This window comes from Carettochelys insculpta, chromosome 5, assembly GCF_033958435.1.
Source record: "Carettochelys insculpta isolate YL-2023 chromosome 5, ASM3395843v1, whole genome shotgun sequence".
Taxonomy (NCBI): domain Eukaryota; kingdom Metazoa; phylum Chordata; order Testudines; family Carettochelyidae; genus Carettochelys; species Carettochelys insculpta.
Genome location: NC_134141.1, coordinates 103,083,769 through 103,109,060, shown reverse-complemented (window position 1 = coordinate 103,109,060; position 25,292 = coordinate 103,083,769). Strand labels below are relative to the sequence as shown.

Here is a 25,292-nt window from a genome sequence, read left to right as displayed (position 1 = left end):
TACAGACAGATATTGTAAGCAAATCCTTTCTCCTCATAACATGAAGTCTTCTTATACTTTGCACCCTGCTTCTGGTGTAACTGGTGGACATGGGTTATTTTAATCCTAAAGCGATGGCATGCAGACCAGATAGCTCAACATTCAGATCCCCATAGCTCCACTCCAATAATGTTACAGCTCTCAGTGATATTTCATTCATCCAAAGAATGGGTTGCAAATATTATTGATAATAACATACTTATATATATAAATCAACAATACATCCCTGGCCTGAAATGCTCTGTTCTTTTCTGGTCACCTTATCTCAAAAATGTGTATTTAAAAGAAACATTCTAGTTGAAATGACAATTATTTCATGGGAGTTCTTACACTTATTAAGAAATCTGACCAGATGGTCACCATGGTCTCTTCTAGCTTTGGAATCTAACCATCCATTAAGAAGAAACTCTCTATCAGTTAATGGTCAGCAAAGTCATCCTGATATTTTCCCACCACAGGAAAGAAAACCTTTACAAGTAATTATGATACAAATTCATGTTACAGATTCAGCCTAGAGCAAACTCTCCTTACCTTCTGCTCTATCACCACTGAAGCATCAATCAGCGACTTAGCCCACTGTATATAATCCTCCACATCAACCGCTTTGGCATTCCTCAGGAGCATTTCTTTTATTTTAACAGAAAAATCAATCTTTCCTCCCTCAATGAAAGAAGCAATATCATCAATAACTGACTCATCATCGTGGGTGTCTGCAGAAAGAAAGCATGAGAGAGACAATGACTAGAAGTTTATTGGCTACAGATTCTAGCACCAATCAGCCCATCTCTCCCCAAAGTGACAAGAAGGAAGATTCCATTCCTATAAGGTGGCAGTGACAGCTTATCCAACTTGGCTAACTCTCCATCATTTGAGAGAAATCTCATTTTATGAATCTTGCAATCACACAGCAATGCCAAATAACTTAAGAAAAAATAAGGCTTTTAAGGGGCTAGCATGGCACAGATGGACAGATAGGTTCACCAGATGTCGCAGAAATGAGTATTACAAATATTATTAAATAAGTGCAATTATATCATCTGAGTGTTACAAGGAAAGGACAAAGGATAGTGGTTTTCAAGTGCCTCAAAGAGGGTGAACAAGGAGGAGTGAGAAAAATTGTTCTCCTTGACCGCTGAGGATAGGAGAAGGAGCAATGGGCTTAAACAGCAGCAAGGGAGGTTTAGATAAGACATTAGGAAAAACTTCCTAACTGTCAGGATAGTTAAACACTGGAATAAGTTACCTAGTGAGGTTGTGGAATCTCCATCACTGGAGTTATTGAAGAGCATGTTAGACAGACACCTATCAGGGATTGTCTAGGTGGTGTTTGGTCCTGCCAAGAAGGCAGGGAAATGGACTTGATCACCTGTTGAAGTCCCTTCCAGTTCTAGGGTTCTATGAAAGGTTAGACAGCCTAAGACTTGAGTTGCAGGTACAGAGCAGTGCAGGGAAGCTTGCAACTCTTGAGTGTCCTGTGCCTGGCAATGAATTTTGCTTCCTTAGTCTTTTGTTAACCATGTTAGCCTAAACATTTAATTGCTCTTAAAAGAAGGGAGAGAAATCAACATCCTCTTTCTTTAAGCAAAATAATTTTTCTTTTTGATCAGTCATAAACTCAATATATACTTACAATTTGATCTCACTTTGATGTCTTCACATTTATTACCTTTTATACCACCTTGGAAATGCAGTTTTGAGATTCCTGCATGGATATCTAAATTATAACCAAGACATTCCTTTACATCTTCTAGTGTTAGTTCTGTAAAAGCAATTAATTTGGAGATCATTAGGGGAAAACGCTTACTTGGTCTTAGAAACAGGAAACTAAGAAAAATGAATGTGATTATACATTTCTTGGAAGTCAAGTTTCAGGAGTGTTGCAAAAATTTGCTGCCTTCAGCTTTCCTCTATTTTTCACGCCCACTTCCTCTAACAAGTTACAAATTTTTTGCAGTTTGCCTCTGGCATTTTGGCCTATTGGTGGGCTGCACAGTGTCTGGGAAAACTCTAGTACACTCACTCTACTCGGAACTCCTTGAAAAGTAATGTTCTCTTGTAGCCCTTTGAGGGATGATTCTTCCCCCTTTCCTCTGGGGATTGTCTCTCTCTCACTCACATCTCTTTTCTTTTTGTATTTGTTGTATCACCGAATCCCCTGCAAGGCTGTAAAAGCAGGTCCAATACAGACAACTGCATCATATGCCTTTAACAAGGTTCTTGATTTGACTACCGATTTAAATGATGAATACAAAGATCAACTGACAAGTTACCTCCTCTGGTCACTAAGTGGCTTTTGTGGCTCCACTAGCATTAGGCCACTTTGGGAACTTCTATGACCACATGGTCATAAGCCACTGCTAGTACCTTGAATAGTTTTTAAATAAAATAATTTTACAGATGCCTGACTTCCAGTCAGCTTGTTGTAAAATATAGTCTTCAAATTAAGGAGCCAGATTCTGATTTCACTTACATTGGTAGAATTCTAGAGTAACTCCATGGATATCAATGACATGACTTTGGTGTAACTGAGATTAATGTTTGGCCCAGGACTTTAATTTTGAAAACAAGTGACCAAGGCTCCTATCTTACAATGAGGTACACAACATGAGCAGACTTGTACCTGCATGGAGTCTCCCTGACTTCAGTCAGGCTCTGCACATTGTGTTGCCAAACATTTCATTGCACGATCAGGCCCTATTTGTTGATCTGTGAACTATAGGAAGAGCAGCAACATGTATACCTTTTGAACGCATGGCAAAATTATCCAAGACATACACAAGTTGGTATTTTCCTCCTACGATCCCAGATGAAGCATAATGAGTTCCATACATTTCTAGAAACTTGAAATATTCCCCTTTTTCATATTCAGCAGGTAGATACTTCAGATCTTCAAGGAAAGTATCTGTGATCTGGATATCACGACTTCGCATTAGGAATCTTCCCAGTTGTACTTTTCCTTTGACATACAAATAGGATTGTTCCTGTAAAAAAGGTGCAAACAGACATGTTTTATTCAAAATAAAATACAGAACTTTCAAATGTTGTACAGGATAACCCAGTGTTTTGGGACACAGACAAGCTTGTTTAGATAGAATAAGAAGTTCCGTAAAACTTAATCTGTAGAAGTAGACATACATATATCTCATAGAACTGGAAGGGAGCTCAAGAGGTCATCAATTACAGTTCCCTGCACTCGCAGCAGGACCCATCATCATCCCTGACAGGTTTTTCTTTTAAACCGAACCTGCCCCAGAACCTTGCAAGGCCCTATCAAAAAGTGAATGCACGATCCTAGGTTTAGAACGGCAGTGCTCTAACTACTAAGCTATCCCTTCCAACCCCAAGTAACAAGAAGATGGGATAACTTAAAGGTTCTCCCGCCCACGTTTGCACAACTCTTCACTTCCTAACCTCAGGAAAACTGTACCTCCACCCACAGAAATCAATTGGAAATTTGCCATAGCCCACAATAGCAACAGGATTAGAATCTTCCTTTTTTGGAAGTGCCCTGCTAATCTAGAGAGGTCAGAATGAAGGGTGTAGCTCTATTTCAAAAACTCATATGATGAAAACAAATGAGCAGGGTTCCCACTATGCAAAACAGTGTAAGTCATATGAGTGCCACTCTCCACTTGAAATAAATGTCATACTACATGCAAATCAAACAAGGTACTACTCTTACCTGTATTTAAGAGATGACAACAGGAAGACTAAGGGACTCAAAGTGTGTAGCAGAACAGGGATTTGAACCCAGTTCTCTGGCTAATGCCCAAACTACTGGGGCATTAATCCCTATGCTACTAAATAACAGACTTCATTTTCAAATACTTAGCAGCCAGGAAGGATTATCCCACTGTCATCAGTGGGAGCTTGCTGGTGGCTCAGCACTCTTGAAACTCTGGCTACTTATTTAGGAATCTAAATATGAACTCGGATGCTGAATTTTAGGCTCCAATTTTTGGAAATCTTGGCCAAGTTCTATTTTACCCAACTGTACGGTGCTACTTCCAGCCTCCCATTAGCATGCAGATCAGACTGCCAACCTGTGGTTTGGGGAGTAGAAATCAGAAGTGCCTGCTCATGAAAAGCAGACCTAAAGGACCTGGAATAAAAAGATTCTTTTCATTAGCATTCAGTAATGTGAAGAGTTAATGTACCTTGTGACCCAGCTATTAATGACCAATGTAAGTCATAGTAACAGAGAGGTAGCCGTGTTAGTCTGTACTCCAACAAAACAAAGCAGCAGAAATGTAGTACTCTAAAGACTAACAAGATGATTTATATCAAAACAAAAAGCAGTCAAGCAGCACTTTAAAGACGAGCAAAATGGTTTATTAGGTGAGCTTTCGTGGGACAGACCCACTTCTTCAGTGGGTCTGTCCCACAAAAGCTCACCTAATAAACCATTTTGCTCGTCTTTAAAGTGCTACTTGACTGCTTTTTGTTTTGATAGTGTATAGACTAGCACGGCTTCCTCTCTCTTACTATTCAAGATGATTTATACAGTGACGAGCTTTTGTGGCACAGACCCACTTCTTCAGATGTAAGTCATGGACATTTGCAGACCTCCTCCAAGGGAGGGCAGTGGTGCATAGCCATATAATCAAATAGATTACAGTGCAGTATTGAATAGTAACAGAGGGGGAGCTGTGCTAGTCTATATACTATCAAAACAAAAAAGCAGTCAAGTAGCACTTTAAAGACTAACAAAATAATTTATTAGATGAGCTTTTGTGGGACAGACCCACTTCTTCAGACCATAGCCAGACCAGAACAGACTCAATATTTAAGGCACAGAGAACCAAAAACAGTAATTAAAGTTAACAAATCAGAAAAAAATTATCAAGGTGAGCAAATCAGAGAGCAGAGGGGCGGGGGGGGGGAGGGGAGAGTCAAGAATTAGATTAAGTCAAGTGTGGCAAAGAGCCCCTATAGTGTCCCAGAAAATTTGCATCCCAGTTCAAACCACGTGTTAATGTGTCGAATTTGAATATGAAAGAGAGCTCAGCAGCTTCTCTTTCTAAAGCAGACTGAAAATTCTTCTTCAATAAGACGCAAACCACAAGATCCACAAACCAGTTAGTCTACATTTTAATGGAGTGGGCCATTCTATTAATAACTTAAGAGTTTGCGTCTAATTGAAGAAATTCAAATTCGACGCATATATATATATATATATATATATATATATATATATGTATCAGCAATCTGTCGACAGATGCTTCTAGTGTAGACATAGCCATAATGTTTAAATAGCCAAATACCTAGCAGCTTTACAGATCCTTAATCAGCTGTTCTTATTCTAGCCACCACCCAGCTTTCCAATCTATATCCTATTGCCAACCTCTTTTAGAGATCCAGGCTCTCCTTCCCCATTGATCAGTTCTTTTTCTCAGTGGTATATCATTATTTTTACATTTTTCACTTATTATTGCATAAGCTGAAGAAAGCAAATAACAATTATTTATTAAAAGAATGTACACCCTAATGATAGGACAGTCTCAGCCAGTTGTTCCCTATAAAAACAGAGTGAGGCGTCCCCCTCAGTCCCTCTTATACCTAAACCACCTAAAGATGTTTATTCGTCTGCTACTGCCTCTCATGTATGGGTGTTCCTAATGCTTTTAGATCTATACCTGCTGGGTTCATTCCCCTCATTCACAACTTGACCAAGGGATTGTTACACAATGGCTTCCTTTAATGGTATATCTTGCCTTTCAGTACTATTTTAATGATTGGTCTGACTTTTTGTGAAGTGTGTACTACTAGCCCTGCATTTTTGAGTGTCTTCTTTTAACTTACTGGTTAGATAAGCTATTTTAGGCTGAAACTTCATTCAGATAGGAACATCTCATATTTATTTCTTGATATGGAATGCAAGCAGAAACAAACCCTTATATGGGGCCAAATTTTGCAGTCAGATCCTCATCCCCATTAACTCCACCTTCTTTGTAATCACTTTGCCAGTGCAAAACAGACTTAAAGCAAGCTTGAGAGGCAATGTGCTATGGACAAAGCAATAAAATGCATACCTTTGGTTTCTGGAGTAGTCCCTTGGTGACTTAAAGCTGATGTACCTGCCACCTTTCTACCCCTGAGGCCTTGGCATAGTGAATGGCCGAGGAAAAAGGTGAGTTGCTGGATTGCTCTTAGACTCTGGAGATTCTCATCTGTGGGATGGACTCTTTGGAGTTTTTCCAACTGATGAAACTTATAGCAGTCCTCTGTGACCTGTGTCCTCTGAGATGTGCTGCTCAATAAATGTCAGTCCCTGAAGATCTGACCCTGGGGATATTAACTTAAGCTTTGCCAACCTGGGCCTTCATTGTTATTTGTTACTAAAGGCTTATTTGCATCCAACAGAATAGATCACATCTGTAAATCATAAAGGTAGGTCTTTACATGCTGAAATCTTTGGTTTCTGGAAGCCTCAATCCATAATGGAGACTAAGGTGATGGAATAGGTTGTATTTTGGCAACTCCTGAAATAAAAACTTTAATCTTTTCATTGCCAATATTTTGCCAGTCCCTCATATATGGCGCAAGGAAAGCAAGAGGCATCCTGAACAGTTTGGAAGATTAATATTTCTATGCTAATTTCAGGTCCTATGAAATTACTACATCAAATGTTTTATGCCACTGAACTTACCCTTTCTTTGGAGGACTGTATAAGAGTATTTATACCTTCCTTCTTTGAATACTGGAGGCCAGCAGAGGCATTTATAGATTTGTCTTCGGTTTGTGTGTATTTGAATGACAAAGAAGCGGAAAAATGTTGTTCTTTTTGTTGAGAAACCTCTTTTATCACTGTCAGACGATCATTGTAGGCCTCTGTTGTGAATCGTGTGTCTGCTCTTGTCTTAGGAAAAAAAGACCAGAATAGATAAAAACATATAATCTATTTAGGAAAACCACAATCACTTGAAACTTACGTAATGAAAAGACACTAAAACTACATGTTTTATAATCAGATCATCACTAATGGTGTGAAAAAACAATCTATATAAAACAGGTGGTGAGGGGCACATAGTAAATGAGGGTCTCAGGATTTACAGTATTTAGGATTTAGACACAACCTCCAAGAAACAGAACAACATTCAATACATGGGAAACAGAAAAGTTTGTTTGTACAGTAGCATTGTTATTTCAAAATAAGTAACTTCTTAATAGGAGCTCCAGTTTAAAAAAAAAACAATGTTCATTGAAACTGGTTTGTGGTGGACAATTGGGTTTTTAACAAAATGAAGTTTGGTTTGTAAAAAGACTCTTTTACTGCAAAACACGTAAATGTTTGAAATTCAATACATTTGGGGTTGGTTGTAATGCTATGGTTCCTCATGGCAGCTGTCATTTTGTTCTCTTCTATGATCTAGGTCCTCAGCCTGGCCACATCCCTATTGTTTATAATTGTCATGGATAATATCAGTATTTATATTTTAGCATTTGCTATTTTTATTCACTTAACTATCACAGTTACACAAAAGAATAGGTTTTCATCAATTTTATCTACTTAAATTTTCACATTTGCAGGAAATTATGGTGGTCATATCATTATTTAATAATAGATATGGATTTCAGAAAGGTAATGCTTTGTAACTGTTAAATCACAAATTGTCACATTTCAAAATACACTAAGTAAATAGCTGTCAATCAAGCTCTTAAGATTTCAAATAGCATTTTTCTTACTTTCCTATTGATAAATTTGAATTATTAATGGTAATATTTTAGTTAGCTTGTGCAGGTACTGTGAAATTGATATTTATCAACATTTATTGATAAAAAATCAAATCCTTAGAAGTCTACTTGTGATGCATCATGGCCACAAACCCTCACAATGCAACAACCTCATCATGAGGGGAGACTAGTGGTGCATCAGGGGTGTTATACTCTAATCAGGGAGTCTGGTCTATATAGGAAAGTGGGAGCAGGAGCATGTGACCCACAACTCATATGAGGCACCATGCCAGCATTTCCAAATGAAAGAATTTCAGTTTTTAGCTGAAAAATGTCAAAGTGACTTACATCATAATTGATAACAGCGACGTTCCATGGCTTGCGGTAGTATGTCCTGGTATTCCCATCACGCACTCTGTCACACAGACCATTGTAATACTCATTTTGAAATGGGCTTGCCATTGGCTGCATCCCTAGAATGTTGATTCTACAAGGAAAATAAAGATGTGTTTTAAACTCCAAAAAGATGGTGTAAGCACTGTTAGCCTGTAGGAAATGATACTCTGAACTAGAAAAGCCACACAATGTAAAAATTACAAGACAGCCAACAGAAAACAATCCTGTTGCAATTTAAAAGCAGGAGTTCCTGTTCTTTAGCACTAATGTTAAAGATCCCTTGGGGCTTTTCCACAAGCGTGGAAGGTTTGCCATCTTGTTTTGCTCTGAGTCAATGTACTATCCCAGTTCACCTCAGAAGTTACTGGATTCTGTGGTGCTACAAGTTTTTGTGTGTTTTGTAAGTTACATTTGTTTATAAAGATTGCTAAGGGGTCCCAGGAATTTAGGATGGAATCTTTGAAAGTATAAATCAAAAGATTAACTAGGCAGCAGTATGTTCTAATGGATAGGATGCTATGCTTGTATATGGGAGTGTAGCATTCGAGTCCTAGCTCTGCCACTGGGATTGCTCAGTGACACGAGGCAAGTCACTTCTTGGGGCTTCAGTTTTCCCATTTGTAAAATGGGGAGAATGATATGTCCCTTGTAAAGCACTTTGAAGTTTGTCGATGAAAAGTTCCAGAGTGTATAAGTGATTAGTATTAATAAAATTGAATATGTTGGGAAACTTTGGAAGGAAAGGAACCCTCTACAAAAGACCTATTTCTTAAATAGCTATTCATAGTTAGCCATCTTTATGAACTCAAAATAAGGAGATTTCTTCCAATGCACCTTTTGTTGGGTTGCTTCTAATGCTCACTATTATGCTGTGCATTACTACATATTGCAATATCAAGCATATACAGAAGACATTTAGCCCTAAGGAGGAATATACAGCTAATGATATCTTAGACTCTCTCCTGATGAGTTAGTGCTAGGGCACTACCATGGTCTGGATTGGAGGAAAAGCAATTAAAATAATAGTGAACACAAAGTTAACAGATTCACCTTCCCACCAGATCGATGAAACTTGAATGTGAGAAAATCACACGTGTACAAAGAAAATACACCTAAAAGAGTTCCTTTCTGTGTGATCACGCACCGGGATTTGCTTCTCCACGTCTGCCTTCTAGATGTAAATTCTCTGGGTTAGAGGTTGTCACAATATGTGTGCTCTGTTCAGCACCGTGCACACTGGTGAACTTAGCAAGTAACTATAATTCAATAGAACAATGAAAATTGCTACTATACAGCTAATATTTTCCTCATAGGAGAGCTAGCAAGGAAAAACTGTGCTATTGAGCATTTCATCAGTTGAAAAGTTCTATTACTTGGTATTTCTGATATCTTCCAATACAAATCTTCTGTCTAAGAAACCAGGATTAATATATTGGTCAGCACATTATTCAAAGCATCATAAAACAACTAAGCAAGCTGGTATCAGGGATTTAATCCAAAACACAGTTTCCAAGGTATGTCAGAGGGTCATTACAGATTCAGTCCAATGTCCTACACCTTCCATACTTACAGTAATAGTCGATTCTGATAATGATGACCCTGCAGCAGTGCAAGGTCCTGAAATGCCTTCTGAATCAAAGATGGACTATATTCAGTATGGTTTTAGTGATAAGTGTGGTTTAGTGATCGGAGTGTTCACCATGCACTGCTCACAGAGCTATGTAGTGGGATAAGATCATCTACTGTACAGAAAACATCACCAGTATACACCCTGGCATTTCAGAAAACCAAGCACTCTGCAGTGCAGTGTTACTATTGGCTTGGGGGAGTACCTGGATACTATTTTATACTTCATTCATTTTATTGCATTCTAATTCTTTGAAAATTGGTATTTTCCATTGCTAACTATAACTCTTATGCTGTGGTCACACTTAGCCAAAACTTCAAAATGGCCATGCTAATGGCCAAATCGAAAAATACTATTGAGGCACTGAAATGAATATTCAGTGCCTCATTAGCATGCTGCTGGCTGCAATGCTTCTAAAGTGCCGCTTTCAAATGCATGTGGCTCGGCTACATGGGGGGTCCTTTTTGAAAGGACCCTGCACATTTCAAAATCCCCTTAGCTGAACCCTCAGCCGAGAGGAATAAGGGGATTTCAAAATGTGTGGGGTCCTTTCGAAAAGGATCCCTGTGTAGCCGAGCTGCACATGTTTGAAAGTGGCACTTTCAAAGTGCCGCGGCTGGTGGCATGCTAATGAGGCGCTGAATATTCATTTCAGCGTCTCATTACTATTCTTTGATTTGGCCGTTAACATGGCCATTTTGAAGTTTTGGCCAAGTGTGGCCAGAGCCTTAGTCTCTGAGGGGTAGCTGTGTTAGTCTGCGAAAACAAAGGAGTCCTGTGGCATGTTAAAGTTCACAGAGCAGCATTATTTCAGAATAAGCTATTCTGGAAGAGATTTTCTGGAATACCTTATTTTGAAATAATGCATCTACATATAAAATACGCATCAAAATAGCACTCAGCTATTTCAAATTAGAGTGTCCACACTGCTTGGACACTGAATCACATTTAAGGCTCCAGGGATAGGCCTCTTATTTTGAAATAGCTCCTATTCCCTGTCAATACAGCCCCTGTTCCAAAATATCTATTTTGGAATATGCACCATTCCTCATAGAATGAGGTTTATGGAACTCAAAATAAGCCATACGCTATTTCGAAGTAGCGGTTTTGCTGTGTAGATGTTTGCAAAGTTATTTTGGAATAGTGGACATTATTCTGAAATAACTTTGCTGTGTAGACAAGCCCTAACAGATTTATTTGGTCATAAACTTTTGTGAGTAAAACCTTCTTCATCAGATGCACTTATTTCATCAGACACAGTGGTTTTTACCCACAAAATCATATGCCCAAATAAATCTGTTAGTCCATAAGGTGTCAGAAGGCTCCTTGTTATCTCTCTGAGTTAATAGGAATATTATGATTAACTGGCAACCCCCATTCTCCCAATATGTTGGCTAACAGAGTTTTAACCATAACTGTAATAACACTAAGACTATAAAGCACGTAGCATACTTCTGGGAATTTCAAAAATCATTTTTTACATTTTTTTCTGTTATTAACCCTTCATTTACCAATTTTAGATTATTTCTTAGACATAGATTACATGGAAATTCTATAAAGCCAAACACAAGGTGGAGCGGCAACATGATGATACTTTTGCCTATTCCTATTTACGCTACTGATTTCTAATTTAGTTTGTAGATAAATTACAGGTCCTTCCCCACCTCTCCACAAAACCCCACACCAAAAGAGGAAAAAATCCCCAATCCAATACCCAAATCAACCAACAAACCTATGACTACCTGGAAGGTGGGAAAGCAAAGGTAAATATATGCAAAGAAATGAAGATGAAAAACATTGGTGTAACCAATGAAGCTCTGGGGATTCTGTAGTCCATAAGATGTTTAATAAAAACCCACTATAAATGTAAACTCATTGTCTGAGAGGCAGTAACAGTAGCAATGGAGGGTACAATTTGTATAGATACAGCCTTTTGATTTAAAAAATTTGGATATGTTTCTCATTTTTCAGATATTGCTTTAGTAATACAATAAGGAAGAATGGTTTGAGAAGCTGCTATAAGTACAATAGTGATTTAAAAAACTCCCAACCAAATCCATACTATAAATATTTCTAGACTAGGCTGGAGGGAAAGGCTGGACAGGCAGATTCTCAACATTGCATCCATCTCCTTCCTGTAATCTCCTGAGCACTACTCCCTCAAATCATGTTACACAACACAGCACCAGTGGTATGTCCTTTTCATGAGGCCCAGAATGACTAAACCTTACATGCTCTGGGACACAGTGCATGGTATACAGCAAGAGTGGTCAATTGTTTTTTGGTGATGGTCCAAATTTCTGGCTCAAGGTATAATCAAGGTTCAGACTTTAGCAAAAGCAGTAAAAAACAGTGACAAAGATTTTGGGGTCAATTTGAAAGCATGCAGTGGCCTAGATTTTGCTTGAGGTCCATCAATTGACTACTGTACTCCAGTGCAGAGCTTGTGCTTGGAGGAATGTGAATATAGTCACAGCAGTGGGGCTACACTAGGAGTGGAAGGTAGTGGTCACTTGCTGGACTAGGGATAGGAAAGAGGAGATTCTCTGGTCACGCTCCAGGAAGTACAGCCCAAATCTAATGATTATGGTGCTTTCTCTTGCAAGACATTGTTAAAGTACCTTCAGTTGCCTTCCCTGAAGCAAAAGTGGGTTAATGTAACAGTGACAAGAGAAACAAAGAGAAACATCTGGAACTTGAGTATATATTCAAATTCAATACTTTGCTACTTGGCTTCAACAGAGATAGCAATTACCTTACACATTACAAAGACAGCTTCCCCATCATTGATATTCGTAGTGATCTTGGGCAAGTCACTTAACTTAATAGACACTTGCAGTAAGTAATTTTCTTCTTCCTCCGCCCTGCCTTCGCCCCCACCCCCTTTTGTCCTATGTACCTGTTTTGTCAGTTTTCATTTCAATTTTTTTGTTTGCATCTCTCTGTTATATAATCATCCTGCCAATTCACTTTCAGCACTAGTTCCAATGCAGCACCACCTCCAGATCCGAACAAGGGGGTCTGCCACGTGAAAGATCACTATTGTTAGTTTTTAAAGGGCTACATGACTGCTTTTTTGTTTGTTAAGATACAGACTAATGCAGCTACCTCTCTGACTATTCAGCACGCTGTAAATGAAGTCCTCAATTGAAACTATAAAGGGCGCGATCCATAGTCTATGCAGACTGAAGGATGCCTACTACTACAAGTGACACTTAAAGTCCTTTTTCCCTGCTCTCAGGGCAGTATTAATTATTATTAAACCCAGATTAAAACAAACAAACAAACAAAACAAAAAGGAAACAGAGGTTAAGGATTTTGCCCAGGGTCACAGAAAAGGTTAATAGATCATGAATAGAATCTTTCGGCCTGATCATCTGGGTGCATGTCTCCTATCTTGGATGCCCCATAGGTACTGAACCAGGGTGTTTCCCTTTAACTGTGGTTTTTCATCAAATACCCTCTTCCAGCAGTCAGTCCAATCTCTGACACTTCAATGTCTGGATCGCGACATGGTGATTTGGGCTCTCTCTGACAGTCACTTTCATCAGAAGAGTCTCCACAGTCATTGTCCACGTTACACACAAGCCTCCTCTTTATACATCGACCTAAGCAAAGAATGAAGAACTCAATATTGCTAATCCTTTTTTAAACAAGGGCTTTACATCATAAACCCAAATGCGTTCCTCACTGGGATCTTCTTCACAGAAGGCATTTTCATTTCAGCCAGAGGAAGGTAAATACTTAATTCCACATTCCTCTAAATGTGGGAAAATACCTTTAAACTTGTCAATAATTTTTAATTGGCGAGCACAGGAAATTAAATGGCAAAGGATTTCTGACATTCATAGAGAATTATGATTTGATTTATTTATTAATTTTTTTAAGAAAATACCGCAAATCTAGATCTAGTATGAGTGTGCAGGAAAACTTTAGTTCTTATAGGCTGGTATCAGCAAAGTCATAATTTTTGGTTGCTTCAATGGACAACAAATGGGAGCACGTACTTTAATAATCTGTGTTCTTTCTGATATGCAAGCAAGGGGAGAAATCCTGACTTCATAGAAATCATTGGGAGTATTGACATTAACGTCAATGAAGTGAGGATTTTACTTCAGGAGTTTAGGGACGATAAATGGTCTCTATACGATTTAAAAATTTAATTTCAGCTCTAACATAAGAAGATGCAGTCTACTGATGTCAGTTAACTAGACTGTAAAGTGCTAGCTAATATCTGGGTAGTATTACTAAAATGTGTCTTGGGGAGATTGACTTATCTTTGGCCCCATGTAAAATAAAGCCATGGAGTTTTGTAATTTTTCCTGAATTCTAACCAAGTTTGACATTAGATTTCTACAGACTGCTTATGTCACCTGGCCTTCCACACCTAAATATCACCTTTCCACCAGTGTTCTCTGTACTCTTTTCCATCCACCAAAAGTACTTAAAAGACAGACAAAATAATTTATTAGGTGAGCTTTCGTGGGACAGACCCATTTCTAAATCTTGTTGTGTGCACTGAGGCACATGTCAGGCCCATACACAGGGAGTGTGTGAAGGGTGGGAACATACACCCTCCTACCAGCTACAGGTGCAACCCCTCCATGCAAGGCAGGGTGCCAGGTATTAGAGACAATGGGAGGTAATGCCTCTCCTGGGTCTCAGTGCCCAACCTGTCCCCTCTTCCTATTCTTATTCTGGTGGTTCCTGAAAGCTCAGTGAAAACCTTTCCAGCTTCTCAGACACGTTAGCATTACACAGAACCTGGGAAAGAGACATTAAGTGGTAATTAAAAGCATTTAACAGGCATGAGTTAGCTGTGAATTTACTGACAAGAACAGTTGTGTATTTATGTCCATAGGACCATAGTTTAAAATTTGCTTTAAATATTTCATTAGTTGGTGGCTGAAGTTTCTAAAAATCACATCTCTAAAAATCTTCTCATAGCTATTTAGGTACATGATGTGAGTATTCAGCTTTAGCCTTAAATGCTTGGATTGTCAAACTGTTTTTTAAAATAAATTCTTCATATGAACACCCTGATCTAAAGTGAGTGACCAGGTAAGCTAACCCAGCTCCAGGGTCATCCTCACCACCCCCAACACGCTATCCCTAACTCCCGGTCCTAGCCCCCAACCCTGGCTCTGGTACCACCCCACCCCACCCCACCCCCCCTGAACCCCTCATGAATCCTGATGCCTTGCTCTGGGCCCCTCATATGCTCCAGCCCTTGCCTGGAACCCCCGACATCCCGCAACCCTCAATCCTGCACATCCTGGATCTCCCCAGCACATTGCCCTAACTTCTGCATCCCCGCAATTATAGCCCCCTGTCTTGAGCCCCTCATGCATCCCAACCCTGATTCCTGTACTTTCATGTCCCCAGCACCCTGCCCTAACTTCCGCACCCCCTACACACTCCAGTCCCTGAGCACCTCATGTACCCAAACCCTGATTCCTGCTCCCCCACAGCCCCAGTCCTTGCTCTGAGCCTCTCACACACCACCTCATAATTTTTTCCTGAGTATTTCTAATTGACTCGTAGATTTGTTTAGCATCTTAGAGGTGAGCTGTGTGTGGATAATATGCATGTTGGTGCATTCACTAGCTTGAGCTGTTAGTAAGGATGATAATACAGGTACTTGGAGAGTAACGCTCATTTTCTTTTAATTTGATTTCAGAGTAAATAAACATGGTAAGCATTGCTTCTTGTTAATTATGTCCTATTTTAATATATTTTCTTCCACTCCTATGAACTGTTTATCGTATATATTTATAGCTAGTTTTTTGTTCGTACTGGTGGTGTACATCCACCTGTTATCCCAGTAATGGTGTCGCATGTAAGAAATTTTAACCTGCTCAAGAGAAAATTCAACCTGTCCAACAATGGACAGTCTTAGTGGGAACACTGATCCCCTGCCCTATGCGCCATCTGGAGATCCCTGATGTACACATGGGGCTGGGGGGTGGGGTGGGCAGCTAGGAGAGCCCCACATGCACAGCAGCCAGGATTCTGGCTCACAGGGCAGGGAGAGGGCCATAGGGGTCTTGGTGTGCATGGGCAGGGACACTGGGGGGAGCAAAGCAGAGCCAGATGGAGAGGGGTGGGGAAGAGGGACAGCTGCAGAACTGCTGGGGAGAGAAGGGCAGGGCCCACTGTGTGTGTGTGTGAGCAGGGGGCAGGAGGGGAGAAGCGTGTGTGGTCCACATTTACAAATAAAAGCAAACCTCCCTCCACAAATTCCTGTGGAGGAGCCAGTGTGTGGATTTGCACTGAGAACAGAAACACATGCTCTCCACTGTGGGTGGCTGGGGTTGCTCTGCTAATCAGCTGGAGGGAAGCACCTGAATCGCTCCTGGACAGCTACCCAAGTGCTCAGCTTAGACGGAACACAGCTTTCTGCTGCTTTTTCATAGAGCAGAAATGGAAGCTGGAAGAAACGAAACTTACAGAATAGGCAACTTTTCAGCACAGACTACACAGAACAGCTAAGTAATGGAAACCTACCTATTCAGGGTCTCATTCAATGCACCACCCATATTCAGCAAAGCACCTAAGCATGTACTTAACTTTAAGCACATGTTTAAATCTATTTAAGCACGTATTTAAATCTAGTGATTTGAACACGTGCTGAAAATTAAATAGATCAGTGTTTCCCAAATGGTGTTCCATGAAGTAAAAATAAGGGTTCTGGGAGAAAATTCCATTACAATAGCTGACTGCTCCGGGGCTCCCTGCCCTGCCACTGCTGAAACAGTAGAACTCAATTTAATTGGTTTAACGGCCGGCAGGGAGGTGGGAGGGATCCAGACTTTAAACCAATTGAATTTAGTTTCATTATTTCAGCAGCAACAGGGCAGGGAGCTGCAGAGAGCCCCTCACTCGCTCTGATACCAGAGTGGTCACATCCCTCCAGTGGGCATGGCTCAGCTCACCCCTGCCAGCAGAACAACACCACGCCACCCTTCCTTCTGCTGGGTGCATGTGCAGCTTAGGGTCCCCAACCAGCACCATGGATAGGATGGGTTAGTCCCAGAGGCTGGTTTGGGGCTGAGGCAGGTTAATCCTAGAGACAGGGCAGGGGACAGGTTTACAGGATAGGGCGTGTGTGTAAAGCTTGGGAGTAGGGTGGCAGATTTGGGAGCTGAGTCAGGTAAAGCCTGGAGATGGGGGTGGGTTTGGGAGGTTGTGGGGGTACAGCCTGGGAATGGAGTTCTGCAGAATTCTTTTGAGTTTAACAGGGTTCTCTGACCAAATAAAATCGGGAAACATTGAAGTAGATGCTTGCAGGCTTTGCGGAACTGAAGCTATAATTAATTAACCTGGTATGAAGGCAATGCCTACCTGAATCACATTTAAAGTCAGCTCCGCAATCAATTTCTTGCTCTTCTGGACAGGCTATGTTGGTTTTACAGCTCTGTGTGTCTCCCAATGGTTCCAGGCACCGTTTCCCACCAAACTGTCCAAATTGCAGAACACTTCTAGAGCGAAACTACAAAGAGACAACAATAAAGCAAAACAAAAACAGTTGGAAATTTTCTTTATCAGACTTTTGAAATTTCATCCAAATTAGAGATTTTTCCACAAGCTGATTGGTAGAAAACCATGAAAAATATTTTGTGGAAATTTTAATCAGTTTTTCCTTTTTGTCCCTTAATCTCAAAATTGGAAATTTTGACAACATTATGAAATTGAACGCATTTTGCCAAGCCCTACTAACAATAAAATAATACTTTACATTCATGCACCATCTTTTACGGAATCTCAAAATAGTCTACAAGTCACACTTGTGTATTGTTCTACTTTAAAAAGAAATCACAGAAGTGGACATTCAGAGACAGATAGGTCAAATCACTTCCCTAAGGTCACGCACAAAGTCGTTCAGAGAGGAAGAGCACCACTCAGGTTTCCTTGTTACAGCTGGATGGAATTTTAGTCTGACTTTATTTTTTTTACAAAAATGCAGATTTGGGTTGACCAAAGTATTTTGCAGCTTTACATTGATTAAAAAAACAAACAAACAAAACCAACAAAAAACCAAAAACCGTTTTGGGTTAACCCAAATGGAAACTTTTTGTTTCTCTTTCAGCCAGAGAACTGAAAAATCAGTTATTCACTAATAATTATTTTTTATTAAATAATGCTGTAATTTGTGTTTGTAGGTTACACTGACAGCAATCGAAGTACTGATTCTGAATAAAATATTTCAAATTATTGCCAAATTTTCAGCTAATATCAATCAGCATAAATTTACTAATATCAGTGAAACTATGCCGGTTTGCAACACTAAGGACCCAGAAATCTGGACACTGTTGTAGGAATTTTCAATATCTAATACCAATTTCTGCAGAATAGCTCTGTGTAGCTTGAAATTTTGTAGCTTCTACCAATAGAAACTCATCCAATAAAAGCCATTACCTCACTTATTTTGTCTCCTTCAAATTTTTAAGAAGCTCATAAAATTTTACTTTATTTTATTTTATTTTGCTTTATTTTTGTGTCTTAGACTTCATACAGAACTGGACCATAGTATATTATCTACATGGAACCCAGTCTTTTTTCTACAAAGAAACTCCCAAATTTTACGCAAACACTACTCTGGGCTTAGGAGAGTTTACCTTTTGTTCATTAATTTCATACCCACAGCCCTCAGATGTTAGGGCTGAAAACAATTAGCAAAGAATCTATGTCTTAAAGTCTTTGTCAAGATCCGGATTCAGGAAGTCACTTGCCATACATAAGAATAATACTTCATGGATCCTACTACTTGTGAATACCACTACACATTCCAGTCTGTTACTATTCCAGTAGGTGGCACTCTTGGTTATAACTAGCTCTTGACATGCATATACAAATTGACACTAGCAGTGGTGCTAGGCCTGAAATGTTTGTGAGTGGTGATTTTAGTTTGTGTCATTTTCCATAAGAACAAAAACGGTATAAAAAAGTCATTTAAAAAGCGCTCATAAAAATGAAAGAGAAGCCTGTTTCAGTCAAAAAAATTTTTTTTGCTTTATTTCATGGAACTGAACAAAAGAAAGAAAAAAAAAGGCCAAAGCTGGATATTTCCAGCAAAATCTTCTGTTCTGTTTCTTTTACGTAGCAGTCTGTTCTCTTTTGCATAAAACAGTTAAAACATCTTGGAGTCATTACATCAGAGTGTTGGGAAAGAATCTAGCGTTCTTCACTAAAAAGGGAAACTTTTAAGGTTAAATGTCAGTGAGTAATACTGGTGTCATTTTAGAACATTGTTCCTCAATTTTTTTGGCATCACACCCCCCTTTTGATTTTTTGAGAAATCCTCATGCCCCCCCAACCTCTTCTTTACCATAATCCAACTCTCTTTTTACCAAAAAAATTAATTCATACTTTAAAATAAACACAAAACCTTGTAATAAAAATGTTATTTGAAATTAAAAATGAGTACAAATAGTTTTTCTTGGCCCCTTGTGGTTGCCTGGTGCAGCCCCAGCTGTCCAGCTGCCTGAGCCTCGTGCCAGCCACCAGAGCTGCCTGTTCCAGCTGCCCACCCTCCTGAGCCCTGTGCTGCCAGAGCCACGTGTCCAAGCTAACTGAGCCCTGCACTGCTGGGGCCAGCCACCTGCCCACCAACCTGAGCTGCCCAAGCCCTGCAATGCCAGGGCCAGCTGCCCAGCCCCATGAGCCCCGTAGGCTGGCTGCTTGAGTCCTGTGAGCCCCCTTGCCCAAGCCCCTCCCATCCCACAAGCAGGCACCCCCAGCCCCCATCTAACCCCATCCTTCTCCTCTCCCTTCCCCAACCCACACTCACTCCCCTTTGCAGAAGGCAGCCAGCTCCATGTGGGTCTTCACAAGCTGCCTGCTTTTTATAGTGTCTGCGTTGGGTTGCCCATGTAAAATGGCAGGGGCTGGGACCTGGAAGCAAAGGCCAGCTTTTTCTTTGGGTGGGGGGAATGATGGGAGGGGGCTCTCGGTCGCCTCACACCCCCCAGTTTGGGAAACCATGTTTTAGAATAAAAATATTTACTTGTAGGACTTACCCTTAGACCTGAGCATGGGTCACATGATCCCCACTGGCTCCATGGGCTGAGCTTACAGTCTATTGGTGGTGAAGCATTCGGGTCCCTTGTTCTCCTATGCAAAATTTTCTTTGAAGAGCTATCAAACAAAACCAATATCAGTTGGCTAAAACCAAGCATAAGTTTTGAAACATTGGTTAATGGTTTAAAAACTAATGCCCTTTAGCTATGTCCTAGGTCACTTGCACAGCAATCGTTGGCATTTAACCTCTCCACCAGGTTAAAAGGGAAGAGCAGAGGGCATTTTACGTTTTTCAAATATTTAACTTCAAAGAAGGGTTGGTTGATGAGCCCCACATTTTTCTCTCTCTGTCTTGGATGCACCCAAATTCAGTCTTGGGTAGGTCATGCTGAGCTGCAGGGCAGGGAAAGTAGTGAAACAACAACAGATGTTATTACATTCCAGTCCATGATGTCCATAAGCTCCAAGATTTGGCAAAAGCAGAATTAAAAGCCTACATGCTCAAACATGATGGGTGATTTTGGGTGCCCAGCTAGAAGTAACATGAAAGGCTTCACTGTATATGGAGTTGGTGCACAACAATTTCTGAAAAAACAGGCTCCTTTGTAGGTGTGGGAAGTGCTGCAGCACTCACAAGTTTGGAGCATCCCAGCCCTGCCTCCTTGGAGTCTAAGCTACCAACCCTGTACCCTGACCACTCAGGATCTTGGCAGCCAGGTGAGCTGCTTTTGCCAACCTCGGCACTGTTCAGCTGTGGATCTTGCTCAGCTGTCAGCCCCTCACCTGAGGTCTCCGCTTCTGGCCACTCATGCAAGGTTCTGCAATTGGCTGCAGTATCCCGGCCACTGGCCATGCATGCAAGGTCACAGCTGCAAGTCCCAGTTCTATGGGGTAGTGAGAGGGGCAGACAGAGGATGGTTAGTGGCAGACGGGGTGGCACCCTAATGCCCAAAACTTTTCCAGCCTCACTGGGCTCCTTCAAGATGTCTCAATTTGGATACCAAAAACAGAGGCACCCAGAATAACTGGTCACTTTTGAAAATTTGGGCCAATGTTTTTAAGATGACCTTATTTGGTTAACTATCAACACAAACTCAATTAATCTTTCTGGTTCTCATTGGTTTTATGATCTGTCTATGGAAAAAGCCAGCAAATACTCTTTTACAAGTACCTTGGGCCTTAAATTGACCGACTGCATCTCTTTAATCCTAAGTAGTTCAAGGATGCAACGTCACCTTTTGGAAGGCCTGCTCACCTTGGCTAGCTCAGGAAATCCTTCAAGTGCCCTGCCATCAATCAGTGTGCAGCTGCTGTCCTTTGTGTGAGACCTCAAGGTTGAGAACTCAGCTCTTTAAAAACTACTAAGCAGCTGCTATCTCCAGGATGCTACGCAGCAGCAGCTGTAACCAGCTTGTGCACTGCCAACCATGACCTGCCATGGACAGAGCCCATGGGAAGTTCCACCTCAAAGGTTTGAAAGACAGCAGCCTCAAAGCTTCTGATCAGCTCCCTGCCCTATACAAGCCCAAGGGGTATTCCAGGAAGTATCCAGGCAACAACAGTATGGATCTCCTCTAGCTGCTACAGCCATTTTTGCTTCTTGCTCCTGAATTTCTGGCTTTGACCTTAGATTGACTTGGATTATGCCTTGTGACCCTTGGCATTGACCATAATTTGGAACTTGACTATGCATTTTTGTTACTGCCAGCCTCAATAGAAAGGCATGACTTCACCTGTCTTGTGTCTAATTGTATTTCCAAGTTAGGCACCCTATCCCCTCATCACATAGCACAGAAGTCACCTGGCTTGCTAGAAACCTGTAGTGACCATGTAAGAATTGTGGTAATCTTTATAATTCATGTGCATACCTCAGTTTTCCTATGTGCTTCTCATTCCCATGTACTGAGTGTAAGTGGTAGGGGTGAGGTATTTGGTTAGAAACTGGAGTCATTAATGAACTGACCAGAGTCTACGACACACATGAAGACCCACAATAGACAGTAGAACTGCCAATGGCCAGGACATTCATGCCTAGCCTCTAACAGCCAAGAGCTTCCCCCTGCCTTTCTCTGCAGGGAAAAAAAAGGTCTTGCCATAGCATGTGTAAACAGTGCTTTGTCTGGGAGAGAGCTCTCCTGTGAAAGCAAATACTGCGGGCAGGCAGAGAGCAGCAGGTTTTTTGTAAAAGTAGTGACAAACAGCATTTATGGCTGCCTGACGTTTAGTAACATGACCAGGTCAGAGTTGGGCAGTAGTTCGCCTGCTCAGCCCGGAGGAGCTGAGCCTCTTCACACTCCAGTACACTGAAAGGAGTTACTTCAAAGGACCATTTACCTGCCAAGACACAGACCTGACAGTGTGGATTTGTGACACTTTTGTTTGGAGTTTGCAGTGTGTGTGAGCTTAACGAACTCTCTGGAAATGATTTCATGACCTCTAGCAAGCCCCTGCTTGGTCAGCCACCATCGTCTCTGTATGCAACTCTTGTGTTCTGCTGCATCCTTATTATAAAAAAATAAAATAAAAAAGATGGCTTCAAAAGAAGCAACCAACATTCCCTGTTTCTCTGTGAGGTTGGAGTGACAGCTGCATGAGAAGCATTGCGATTAGGGAAGGGGACATGCTTGTCATCCTGCTATTAAAATCACTGAACTACTGCTAACTGGCACAGAGCTGAGTCAGGCAACTGAATGTGCCCCATTTGAACAGGAAGGAGTTGAAAGCAGCACTGCCATCCAGAATGCTGCTGAGTGTGGCAGCAGGGAGCAAAGACTTCAAAGACAAATGCTGAATAAATATGCCCTGTAACTTCTGCTCCAAAGGGACCTCCCAGATGGCTGCTTCATTCTCCAAAGCGAGTACTTTGAAAATATAGCTTACATGGATGTGACTGAACCCAGAACATTCCTGAACCCTAGAGGAGTTGGGCTCCACATCAAAGCTTTGCCTCTGGGACCCACAAACAGATACTGATCTGGAGCGTATCTGTTAATCAAGGGTATTGCGGATAGAGCTGCTCCTGATTACAGAAACAGAAAACCAGTGTGCTCTGGCTAGATGACAATTTCTGCAGTAGGGGGAAGAGGAGAACACAGGGTGAATTTCCCAACAGAAACTTGATTGCACTTTTCCTGTACCCTGAGGTTGTATAACACTGGCAGAATCTCATTTGTGTACCGGAAACACCCTGGTTATGTTAGTGATCTGTTATTGGCTAACACTATAATTTTAAGTTATAAGATGTGCTTTGGGCTATCTTAATACAGAGTTATGAAATTGACGAAGTGAAGCAAGGAATTTGGCTTGATGATTGAGTTAAGCAACGTGCAAAGGACCATGAGGATCTGAATTTAAGGCTTGAGAAGGTTTGCCTGTATTCATGATTGGTAATACCAACTCTGAATATATAATTGCAGAACTTCAGGTGATTTGGAAAGGGGAAAAACAAATGAAGCACCTTAAACACTTACAAGGAAAGAAGATCAGGACTATTAACAATAGCAAGGAGTCAGATAAGATGAGGCATTATAAAAGTTTAGACAACAGATTAGAAACCTCAGTTCTTGTCTCACAACATAAAAACAAGTGGACAGTCATGGCAATTCAAATGTGGATCGTTAAAAAAAGAGGAAATATTTTCCATATAACATATCTAAAATCATAGAACTTGAGTCCAGAACTCCCCAAACTAACAAATTGTTCTTGGTTCTTCCATCCCTTTTGAATCTTAAGAATATGAAGTCACTAAACTTTTTAGACTGGATGTTAAACCTCATAGCTCAGGATTTAAACCAGTGTCTTTTAGGCAGTCAGTGTCAAAACTACTATGGGTGCATTATGCTTAGAGCTGAGTCAATTCCATCTTTAATTAGGAGCCAAGAAGAAAGCAAGCAAAAGAAAATAGAGAGATTCAAACCCAGACCATTTTTAAACATTTTCCCATTGAAAACACAAGCACAACACCCAAACTCAAAAAACCAAAAAAGTTGTTTTATTTTAAAGCGTCTAATCTAAATTAGTTTCTATTTCAGTTCAGCTACTTCAAGAGCGAGCTACCCCCTGGGTGTATGTTTATTTTTAATTGGCCAAATTTGAAATCAAAACACTGACTCTATGTTTTGTTTAGACTAGGAAGTCAAAATTTTTCCTTTTTAACTCTTCAGGTTTCTTGGCGTGTTTTTGTGTCCCACCTAAAAAGTTTTCCCAGCTTTAGTTGTCTTGTTTCTGCTTACTGCAGCGTTCTTACCTTCTTCCAAAGCACCAGAGACAAGGTACTGGACTAATTCAGTTTGGTAATTCTTACAATTTTACTTTAGGAGTATTGAGTTGGCAGGACTCTGCTGCTGGTGGTGAAATGTGTCTTTTTGCATCTCTTCATGGAAATGCCGTGTAACTAGCACAGCTCTCGAGAGCTAATCACTACAACACGGCAATAACTCACTACTGAGAGCTGGCTTCAGAGAATGGAGTATAGACTAGGATCTTAGAAATGTCAGTAATCTGTAGCCCCATAACTAGAAAAGTGATTGAGTTTTTCATGGAGAAATCTGTCTGGCAAAAGAAGCAACAAACCAGATAATACTTTAGCACAGCATTTATAATAAAACTGGAGCTAAGATAATTGCATCCACAAATATAACTGCTGACACCTTTTACCCATATATGTCTGAACATACCAGACAGATGTAATACAAAATCCAAGTAGTCTGAAACTGGTACTATCAAGTGGCATTTTAGAAACGTAACAAGAAACTTTCAAGGTTATAAGAAAAAAAGGAGCCCTGAAGATGAACATACATTTTACTTTGTTCTGGGTAATGTAAGAGCCAAGAAAAAAAGTGAAAGGTGATTACCTTCTCATCCCTCCTGAAGCCAATGTAGTTGCTTCTAAAATGCATAGTGCATATGTAAGTTGCAAGATAGGGTGCATAGTTCTAGATTTTTAGCTAAATGGAAGAAACTGCTGGGACTGGGTTTAGAATTGTTGTTCTCTTAATAAATGACACAGAAAAGGCAACGCCCACAGAGCAAGCCAATGATGGGCATGGCTAATGTTGACTTACGGTACATGCCTCAGCAGCAGTTCCCAAACTTTACAGCATCAGGCCCCCCTTTTGATTTTTCAGAAGCCCTCACCCCCACACCTCTTCTTCACCATCATCCAACCCCCCTTTTAGCAAAAAGTTCAATTAGTAATTTAAAATAAATACAAAATCTTGATATAAAAATGTTAAAATTAAAAGTAAGTTTTTCTTGGCCTAAAAATTTAATAAAAATGTAATTTAACAGCAGAAACAAATGAATTTAATGTGAAAGTAGCTGCTGCATTTTCTTCATAAGTTGGGAAACCCCAGGAGACCAGCTATGGAACATCCAGGCTAATAGCACAGGTCCCATCTTGTAGATGCCTGGTGCAGCCTAAGCTGCCCACTTGCCTAACCCAGCACTGCCAGAGCCAGCTGCTGACCCAAGCCCCGGCACTCCCAGGGCCAGCCGCCCAAGCCCCCATGCTGCTGAGAACAGCAGCCTGCCTACC

At 40.6% G+C, this 25,292-nt stretch overlaps 1 protein-coding gene across 1 annotated transcript in view; it reads right to left on the bottom strand.

The window, feature by feature from the left end:
* Positions 1 to 24,815, bottom strand: part of C9 (complement C9) — a 30,431-nt gene extending 5,616 nt beyond the window's left edge. The window contains exons 1-9 of the mRNA XM_074994309.1: positions 24,610 to 24,815; positions 19,756 to 19,873; positions 17,081 to 17,228; positions 13,197 to 13,344; positions 8,062 to 8,200; positions 6,689 to 6,898; positions 2,780 to 3,020; positions 1,670 to 1,798; positions 571 to 749 (exon numbers count right to left, since the gene is read on the bottom strand). Coding sequence (XP_074850410.1) covers positions 571 to 749; positions 1,670 to 1,798; positions 2,780 to 3,020; positions 6,689 to 6,898; positions 8,062 to 8,200; positions 13,197 to 13,344; positions 17,081 to 17,228; positions 19,756 to 19,873; positions 24,610 to 24,686 — 1,389 coding nt within the window. The 5' untranslated portion in view covers positions 24,687 to 24,815. The remainder of the gene's footprint in view (positions 1 to 570; positions 750 to 1,669; positions 1,799 to 2,779; positions 3,021 to 6,688; positions 6,899 to 8,061; positions 8,201 to 13,196; positions 13,345 to 17,080; positions 17,229 to 19,755; positions 19,874 to 24,609) is intronic.
* Positions 24,816 to 25,292: the final 477 nt, after the last annotated feature.